The 10,426-nt window shown below is 43.2% G+C and overlaps 1 protein-coding gene across 2 annotated transcripts; it reads left to right on the plus strand.

Annotated features, from left to right (window-relative positions):
• The first annotated feature begins 322 nt into the window (after positions 1-322).
• On the plus strand, positions 323-2,774 carry LOC148014617 (vacuolar protein sorting-associated protein 60.1-like). 2 transcript variants are annotated; one of them, XM_087666804.1, is made up of 4 exons: positions 323-671; positions 1,474-1,625; positions 1,727-1,823; positions 2,353-2,774. In XM_087666804.1, the coding sequence occupies exons 1-4, from the start codon at positions 600-602 to the stop codon at positions 2,386-2,388; spliced, it is 357 nt and encodes a 118-aa protein (XP_087522930.1). In that variant the 5' UTR covers positions 323-599; the 3' UTR covers positions 2,389-2,774. The 2 variants fall into 2 exon arrangements, with proteins under 2 accessions (XP_087522930.1, XP_087522929.1); XM_087666803.1 differs by lacking the exon at positions 2,353-2,774 and having other exon boundaries at positions 1,727-2,309.
• The last annotated feature ends 7,652 nt before the right edge of the window (positions 2,775-10,426 follow it).

Consider the following 10,426-nt stretch of genomic DNA (forward strand, 5'->3'; position numbering starts at 1 on the left):
TAAGTGTGAGTTAGTTCTTGGGCAAGACATAGCCCTAAGAGTACAGTGAGAGAGTACACTTGTGCTCTCGCTGCAGAAGAGGACTCACGCGTACTCGTTTAAGCGAGTCACGTGGCTAATGTAAGAAAAGGGAGGGGGGGGGGGTCGGGTCAAACGGGTAGAATTGATTTTGTGAGTATAAATGCAAACAGGCGTCAGGAGCAGCCTTTCCAAAGAATCAGCAAAAATGCAACAAAACAATTAAAAAAAACCCACATATTTTAATTGCGCTCTATTTACACCCAAAATCTTAAAGGAACGCTAGTCAATTATACACACTGACATAACAGTCTCTAGCGTTTCTTCTCTCTCTATTTGCTCTTAGGACAGGTACCAGACTCGACTTCTTGGAATCACACACACACACACAGACAGCGAAGGATGCCATTCCCACTCTCCACTCTGTATCGAAACCTTGAACCCTCCTGCATGCCTTCGTAGCTATTGCTTGATCCCCCATCCAGCGAAACCATTTCCTGCATTTGCCATTGTCCCCGTTCCTCCTCCATCGCCTGCAGCATTGTTTCCCCTCCATCTGGCATGCGCTTGGGCTGGTTACAATGAGGGGTCTCTTCGGTGTGGTCAAGCACAGGGAGAAGAAACTCACCGCCATCGAAGAAGCTGCAGACCGGGTAAGCGTTTCTTTCCTGGAAGTTCTTGCTTCAACAAGAAGCACAGTCATCCTTTCTTGGATCAATGAAGGGCAGGAAGGCCGTTGTGAACTTGCCTTGACTGTGTCAGCGTGCTTATCCACTTGTACAGATGCATACATGAATGCGCACAGATACGCATACACTTTGGATGTACATACATGCATAGATGTTTATGCACAGAGGTGTATTCATGAAATTTACACCCCTTGTTTACTAACCAGTAAATGGAGAGTAGTTTCAGAAAACAAAAAAGTATGTGCATGAATGTACAGTTTTCATACATATGTATTGCAGAGATCGGAAAAAGATGAGCGTTCTCTTGTATCGTGCACATTTTGCAGCCAGGATTCTCAGTGATGGGTATCTATGGCCAGTCTACGGGTTCGACAGCTCTTGTGTTACGCATGTCATTGCTTCGCCTGCTAAGAATGCGTCTGTTGTCTTGGCCAAGAGCCTGTGTATGGATCACTCAGAAAAATGCCGCACGCTCGGTATCTTTGGTTGTTAGCTATTGGTGGTGGGTGCATGTTCATACTGCGATTTTGCTTTAAAGTTTACTCATTTGTACAGATACCAAAGAATTCCTCTCATGATCAATTTGTAGTGTCTAGTCATAAAGAGTGTCTGAATGGTCACCCAGACCTTTTCCTCTGCTTTTTATGGATTTAATCTGGTATGGGACCTTGTCTTGCTGATCAGTCGAGGCTCTTACTGGATGTCACAAACTTTTCTTGCTGCCTGTTCCGGGTTCCTGAGTGCTAAAGCATATCTGTATATGCAGATTAACAAGCGTGGTGATATAGTGGAGGAGAAGATAAAGAAGCTCGAGTTGGAGCTTTTGAGTTTCAAGGAGAGCATAAAGAATACAAGACCAGGGCCTGCACAAGATGCCTTAAAAGCCCGTGCACTTCTTGTACTGAAGCACAAAAGAATGTATGCTTGCTCTTTTTGTTCCATGGCCTCCATCTTCCGAATGTATGTTTGTGTAATTATTCTGATATGCCTTGCATCTACATTGCTCCACATCACCCCAGCTATGAAGCCCAGAAGGATATGCTGGATAGTCAGAGACTCAAGTTGGAACAAGTTTCTAGCCCTACGACAGACAGCATCAAGAGCAGTCAACAGACAGTAAGCATGCTGTTTATCCCATGTTCTCTTCTTACCGTGCTTTTATGTAAAGAATGTGTGCTTTTTTGCAGTCAACTTGCTTCTCTATCTGTTTAGTCTCCCATATATTTTTCTAGTTGAAAGTTTGAACAGCCATTTTCAAGTTCTTCATACTATTTGTAGCCTGCCATTGAGAACTAGTTGCATGCACTATGATGTACATACTCGATTTGTCAGTTTGTCTGCATGTGTAAGGATTACATTCATGGATGATGGTAGACTTGTTTTTGTTTGTTTTGCATGCACTGTGCAGTCACATATACGGATTGCATGCATGTTGGGGTTTTAGTTGGTCGGATGTTTGTTTCTTAGATACATGGAGCTTTCGTCCTTCCTATGAAATTAATCTGTAATATAAGTGTTCTGAATGTTTGTACAGTTTGGACTTGTCAGTTTTCCTGCAGTCGTATACACGCCTGGTAGATTTTCTCTGGATAAAAAATAGGTTGCTTAAAGCCAGTAAGTTGACCTGTTTAACTTTCTTCCACAGGTACTTCAGCGTCTGTCATGGGTTATTTGTAGATGACAAGCACTGTTACATAGTTGCCTCTCATTTTTGGTATACAAGATTCTCACGGCTTAGTTTTACAGTGGTTTGCTTGATGAACTTTCTTCCTTTTTTGGGAGTAGGAAGAATTGGCAAGGCATCTCTTTGATGGCTGTCCATTTTTTGTTAGCCATGAGTAGCCTTGTAGTAGCCTCTGTCACATTTTTTGCCATACTAACTTCTCCTGGCTCAGCTGCTGTAATGAGCGGTGAACACTAAACTATACAAAACATGATGTGCAGATTGTTGACTCTGCCTCATTAGCCATCGCCAAGTGTATATGCTATCTAACAGCCTCGGATTACATCACATTTGTAAATGCTATTTCCTTTTGTGTTACTGATATTGGTGTAGTGCACAACAAGCCAATGGCGTGTCTCATGCGGAGTCAAATTTCGATACATCTCAGCATTGATTTACCAGTAATGTTAATGTTCTATTTATGTCTAATTAATCGACCTCACAAGTGGCTGAGCAACATCAACCGACTCATTCATGTGTAGGCCTTGGGCAAAGTACTACTTATTTTCACGTGTTGTGTGTTTTATATATGTGGATCCATTTGTGGTCTTCATAAGTGTTATATATATGTGTGTGTATGTACATAGACATATGTAAGGGGTGTGTGTACATATGCAAGTTGTAGATGTGTGTGTAGACATATATCTGTATGAAATCCTTGCATGCAAATGCTAGACTACTTTGTGATAGCTTCGCTCATCCTACCAACCAACATCAAGGGAAGTGCGACCGCAATTCTTAGCTCTTCCTTATTGATGTATTGAAGTTTGGGATGTTATGATTCTCTCTTTTTTTCCCCATCTCTTGTTTGTCTTAGCAACGAAACCAAAATGTAGAGGCGAAACGGCCAAGACCCAAGGACTGCTTATTAGTCAAGCGTTTCAAGCGAGCACTAATGGCTACCTCTCACATAGTCGACACGCTATCCCTCTCTACGAGTGTAGTAAGCTTACCTTAATGCTTGATTGAGTTGCTCTCTCTCTCTCGCACTCCGATAGCTCCACGATTCGTGATGCATGCTTAAGCATTCCTAAGTCTCTTCCTTCAAGATCCATCCTCCATAGCCATGAACAACATGAGAGAAAAGAAGAGAAGAAGAGAAAAAGAAGAGATGGTGGAGGGCTTCACCTCCAAGATCTTTCACCCTCACACACTCTATCCCTCGCTCACTCTCACCCCTTCCCTCAAGCACTCACAAGCAAGCAAGAGAAGAGAAGAGAAGAAGAGAAAAAGAGTCCACTTTGCCACATACCAAAGAATGAGCTCTCATTCACTTTTTGAACTTTATATACAAAATTCTCTTTCACTTGGTCGATCATTCCCTTTTTACATGGCTGACCATGGTCTAGGTCCTTTTTTCCATTGTTCTCTTATTTTCCTAGCTTTCTTTCTATCGTGTCCTTCTACCTTTACAATTTGCATGAGTGAGAGACTGACACTCTTTTACAGAGATTTTTCATGCACCTTTATATTTAAAGGTGCGCCTTTTTGCTTTTGGCTTCTTGCGACTTCCATGGTTGCGTCTTGTACTCCTGGTGGTTGTTCCCATGCTTTTAGATTTCTTTCGGGCTCAGTCTCTTGTTGGGGTGCCTTTTCCTTTTTTCCACCTTGTGCTTTTCCTCTCGATACCTCATTTTTTGCTCTCTTTGCTTTGCAGTAAACACCTTGGCACTAGGCTCTTGTCCATGTGCTATCCAAGCTAGCACTGCAACATTGCCTAAAGATAGCAAGTCCATTCAATGCAAGAAAAGCTATGATGCCCTTCTACTATTGTACCTAATATTGCTCTTCTTATTCTTGCATGTTGCCATTCTCCACCCTTGATTTGGTGAATCATGAAATCCTACAGACCATGATATGGGGATATAGTAAGGCATATTTCAATTAAGCATGGCTCAAGTTTGGCTCCAACCTCAATGTATTTAGTCACCATATCTCCAATTAAGCACGTCTTAAGTTTGGCTCCAACCTCGATGGATTTAATCACCATCTCTCATAGCATTTGCTATTGCAAAACCCTTTCTCATTGTTTCTTTTGTCATAATGCATTTTATTTGTGTTTTTTTCTTGAATCACTATGAAGTTCAATTATAAGGGTTTGTAAGGTACACAATGAAACATTAACAATTGATGCCACATGACTCCCCACCCCAAACCTTTACTTAATACATGGAATAGATACTTTAATATATTCATGTTTATATAAATTTTATATTAACATTTATATGTAATATTATTCATGTTTATATAAATTTTATATTAACATATTTATGTAATATTTAAGTTTATATATTAAAGTATCTATTCCATGTATTAAGCAAAGGTTTGGGGTGGGATATATATATATATATATATATATATATATATATATATATATATATATATATATATATATATATATATATATATATATATATATATATATATGTTTATATAAATTTAATATTAAAATTTGAGAGAGAGAGAGAGAGAGAGAGAGAGAGAGAGAGAGAGAGAGAGAGAGAGAGAGAGAGAGAGCTCCATTGCATTGATCGGCTTAAATCGCATCGCTGACAAATTTGTTGCCCACTAGAGTTATACCCATATCTTCTCCTTCTTGCATAGGTAAGATCTGGAGGTGCTCAGCTAGTGTGAAGTCCACAATCGCTCGGTGCGATGAATTTTTCGTCCACTCGAAAAAAACGCGCCGCGTTCGACCCGCCTGAACTACGCTGATTCTGGGCCGAGTTCCAAGATCAACGCTCGGCCCACTTTTATTTGGCCATTTGGCCCACTCGACTCGGACACATGGAAATTTGATCTCGTCGTTCTTGTATTTGGCTCTCAGTCCACTCGACTCGGATGGCACCGCTCGGCCTGTTTGAATCAAACACTTGGACCAACTTGCACTCGTCAACTTGTATCCGGCCTAGCGCCCACAGGCACATTCAAACACTAGACTCGGCCCATCTGAATTAGTAACTCGATCCAAATTAGTCACTCGGCCCCTGCAATTCGGACCTATTGAGCCGAGTCTAACTTTTGTCAAAATTTTTGAAATTTGGACCAGACCACCTAGACACCGGCTATATGAACATCTAAAGACCATACATACGCTTGAGAAACCTTTCTGGCACAAGGAACAAAGGAATTGGTGAGACACATTCATAGAGGCAACACTAGTCAACCATCTAGCAATCCAGCCCGTCAGCCACATCAAGTGGAGTCGTAGAGCACTAACGAATCGTGACTAAGCGGAGGTCATATCAGAGAACTCTATGAACCAGCGAGGACGACTAGAAACAGAGCGTACAAGCCTATCAGGCTAAACCCACGACGAGAGTGCTAGAGCCGCCCAAACACTTTTTTTTTCATTTACTCTGATTTCCACTCCTCAAAGCACACTTGAAAAGAGCTAAAAGCTTGATTTCGCACAATGCATGGAAAAGAACACACACGCACACACACACACACAGTGAGGGTAAGTTGAGGACTGATTATAATTAACAAGGAACTCACCCAGACTTAAGAACTTGAAGGAACCCACTAGTAAGAGAAGACCCAAAGACATAGAAGGGTGATTGAATTCCCAAATGTAGGCCTAAGCGAAAAAACACAACCATAAAACCGGACGCAACAACACTATCATGGAAGTGGATCTACCCAGCCTTATCAACTTGATTAACAACTTGGTAGAATAGGAAGCTTTGGACATGGCAGAGGGTAGCTCAGGGCGTAGAAGCAATGAAGAGTTGGACCTAGGCGATTTTCCTGAGGCCGTCCAATAGTTAGTGCACAAATATGACATTCAAACCCGATAAGAATACCCAGGTAGATCTATAGAGGACATCATAGCAGATCTCAAGGAGGAGAGGAAGTTGGCATGCAAAGCTTTGCAAGGCCTAGCCACATACAACCAAGATAAGAAAACTAGGAGCTTGCGTTAGAGCATGGAAATGCGAGAGATTCAGAGAGTACTAGCCCTAGCAGGAAGAAATCGATCGGAGAGCGAGAGAGTGCTAGAGGGAGACCTCAACTGAGTGAGCTTCTAACGAAGCGACTGCTAAATAACAGGGCAGTAGAGCAAAGCACTGCATGATTAGCAACATCACTATTAGCAGGGTTAGGGGTTAACCAAGGCTCTAAGGGTCAATAAAAAATTCTTATGGTGGCGAAGCAGCTGGACAAATACCAACCAAACGACGACCTGTACAGCTTTGTGAAACAGTTCAGCAGGTTTGTGAGGCAAACAGCCTTACTGATCATACTCAACGCTCCCAAGCTTTCAGACTGTGCTTAGGTGACAAGGGCCGGACTAGGTATACGAGTTTGGAGGTTTTAGAGCTTGCCAATTTCAAAGGCTTGAAAAATCTCTTTATTAAGAGATTTTTTGAACTTGGGTACTTCGATAACCTGCTAGTGCAACTCATGAACGTCAAGTAGAGAGAGAAAGAGGATATTCGAGATTACATGACCCATGTGAGGAGCCTCTTCAAGAGAATTCCAATGGGCGAGAGACCAACCAAAAGAGTAATATCCACGGTATTCATTGGCAGAATACAAAGTGAAGAGCTCTACAAAGCCTTGGCCGGCAACTTGAGCTTGCAACGAGACACATTGGCAAGGGTCTTTAAGGAAGCTATTAGAGTGGATGACCAACCCAAGGAAAGAAGCTATAGAGGCTCGAATCGATAAGAGGTCCAATACTAGGAGTTTCGAGAGGGCCTTAACGTCGAGTGAGAGGGCATGCCCAAGCGCACATGACAAAGGGAAGGGCACTGATTTGAGACAAGAGCTAGCAGAGATTAGGATGGACATAACCAAACTACAGGAGATGATGAGATGACCAACACGCCCATATGTCCAATGCGAGCATTGTGGCATGAAACACTTGCCAGCCGAGTGCCAAGATCCTAGGTCATGACCTTGCACTAATTGTGGTAGCTTTGGCCATAACACCAAGCATTGTAGACTACCTTCGAGACTCCCATACTTGCAGCCTTACGGTCAACCCTACCTTAAGAACAAGCCATCGAACTTCTTTGGAAGGGGAGCCCCATTGACTCTCCTGGCACCTAATGATGCTAAGTCGCCTATCCCTAGGATGGAAATAAATCCTACAAGTATTCCTAGACCACATGGACCCTACATAACCCACCCACCAAAGTGATGTCCTAGTCCACTATGTGGATGAGCCTAGTGGCGATAAGCCTTATGTAAACCCATACGTGTCGTACAACGAGGAAGGAAATGCAATCCTTATAGACTACCGACCAGTGCCTGTGATGGCATTAGGTAGGGGGAGAGGCAGAGGCCTAGGAGCACATACCCAAGAGCCAATCGGGGCTTGCGGTCATCCATGACACATTTCTTCGTGTTGCTCCGAGAGGGAGCAAGCAAATAGAGATAAGGTTGACCTGAGATGCGTTGAGTGTGGAATCACTCACCTCTTTGTTGACTGCCCTAGGTGGAGGCCATCCTCTAGTTTGGGAAATAAGCCATCGGTTCCATTAGGGTAGTTCGGCGCGTCGAGATACTCAATGGGGAGGCCACGCCTATCCCGCTGCATGTCATGACCCGCGCGAAGATGAAGCAAGCCATCATATCATTGCTAGGGCCTAGCAACCTTGACACAACCTCAGTTGGAAAGAAGAGTCGAAGACAAAGAAAGAAGAAAATATCAGATGCCAAGGTTACCCTCAAAACCGAAAGTGTCACAACACTACCGGTTGGAAGGAAAGTCATTGACGCAGAGGAAGAAACGTCAGCCCCATAGACGACTGAAAATGAAAGTGCTAAGGTCAGGGAGTATCCCAACCCGAAGCACCAACTTGAAGCCATCAAGAAGGTGAAAGAGTGGGTGAAGGAGGCCTAGGAGCACCTAAATGATGCTGAGCCCATATTAGAAGACGACATCGATAATCTCTCAAGCGTAAGCACGCTAATCTCTCTCCCATGAGACCAAGATCGAGGGAGGCAATGGCACCACAACCTGGGCCGACTAGACAAAGTCTAAATGCTCCGAGCCAGTAAACCAGTCAAGGCCATTGGCCAAGAACTGCAAACTTAGGGGAGAGGCAAGTAACTAGCAACCTCCTCAATACATTGGTGACCACCCTTGTAACTCTAAGCTTAGACAACCTGCTTAGGCAATATCCAACGCTATGGCTAGAGTTGAAACAGTGGGTTGAAGAACCAAATGAGCCAATTATCACAGACTTGCCTAAGCAAGATGCACAAACTCAAATACTGAGTCTGATGATGCACTCCATACCTAGATCCTTGCATGTTAATGCCTTTTGGAAAGGCATGGAAATGCATGTAGTCTTGCCAGTCTTAGCACTAGGGGACGTCAACAAAAAGGGGATCATGGACACGGGGCAAGAGTGAGTGTGCTAAGCCATGTGGTACTCCAAACTTAGGGTAATCCACTGGTCGAGACTGCTAGGTTCAACGTCACACTGGCTAATGGAATGAAGGTGAAACCGTTTGGAGTGTTGAAAAATTGGCTAGTGAGGATAGTGGGAATCCAATTCTTTGTTGACTTCATAGTCATGAAGGGAGTGGATTACGACATCATGCTAGGTCAACCCTGGTGGATGAGAAATTCGAGAGTCGTAGAGGACTGGGGCAACAGTCTTATCTTCCTGGGCAATCGAATGGAGACTGTAAGAGTGGAGATGGACACGTGGAAGACTATGCATGTTGACCTCCTGGATGCCATCTCCACCATGCTGAAGGGCGACGAATAGACTAGGGGATCATATGGGGTCCTTACCAAGTATATCCTGTGCCCTGAGGACGAGCAAGGTTGGATGCATGCTCTTGCTACCATTAACCTACTGTTCTTAGACACTGAGGAGTATGAACAAGCCATCAAGGCAATCGAAAAATCCAAGGGCACACCCTTAGTACCAGTCTGCATGATGACTGGAAGCCTATAGGGAAGAACCAACCCTATTGCATTCCAGGTCTCCTGAACAATAGATGAGAGCTCGTGGAGGTCCTAGGATACTTGACCGAAAAATTGACTAGCAATCTAGCAACGAATCTTAAGCCACTTCGAGATCTCTTAGACGAGCCTGAATGACAATGGTCCAAAGTATACGATTTAAACTTGAGATACAATTGGGCCTTAATCCTCGACCATCAAGAAGACGTATGTTAGAACTTGGAGAATGATGAGCAACCGGACGAAGATAGCTCTGACGATGAATATGAGGAATGTTGTTCCTTCAGTGATGAGAGCGAAAGGGAAATCGATATCAATACTCAAAGACATGATGAGGAAGGTGTTAGAGGTCTTCGTAGACGACTTGTGTGTTCACTCTATTTGGCGAGAACACTTAGACAGACTCTAAGCAGTCTTTGAACGATGTTGATTATACCGTCTATTGTTGAACCCCTTGAAGTGCAAGTTTTAGGTGAAACATGGATGTATCCTAGGACACATCGTGTCAAAGAATGGCATTTCCATAAATTTCTCGAAGATCAAGGTCATTATCGATCTTCCACCCCCAACTAATTTCAAGGGTGTTCAATGCTTCTTAGGATACACAGGGTATTATTGATAGTTCGTGTTTTGAACTATGCATTGATTGCTAGACCTCTATACAAGTTGTTGGTCATATTTGAATGGACTGAGAAATGCCAACACGTGTATGAGAAACTGGAAAAGGCTTTGACCACAACACCAATTCTACGAGCCCCAAATTGGACACTCACATTTCATGTGCACATCGACGCTTTGAAATTCGTTGTAGGAGCTGTGTTGTGCCAACTTGGTGAACACAACCTGGGTTACCCAGTGAGCTTTGCTAGTAGACAACTCATTGAGATTGAAATGAATTACTTGACAATGGAGAGAGAGGCTTGGCCATGGTGTTTGTCGTAAAGAAATTTTGACATTATCTTTTGGCTATGCATTTTACTTTCTTTGTTGACCATCAAGCCTTGTTGTATCTTGTTAACAAACCATGTGCTACAGGATGCATCGCTAGATGGATTCTTCTACTTT

This window comes from Lygodium microphyllum, chromosome 25, assembly GCF_053477565.2.
Source record: "Lygodium microphyllum isolate KBCC chromosome 25, Lygodium_microphyllum_v1.1.10, whole genome shotgun sequence".
Taxonomy (NCBI): domain Eukaryota; kingdom Viridiplantae; phylum Streptophyta; class Polypodiopsida; order Schizaeales; family Lygodiaceae; genus Lygodium; species Lygodium microphyllum.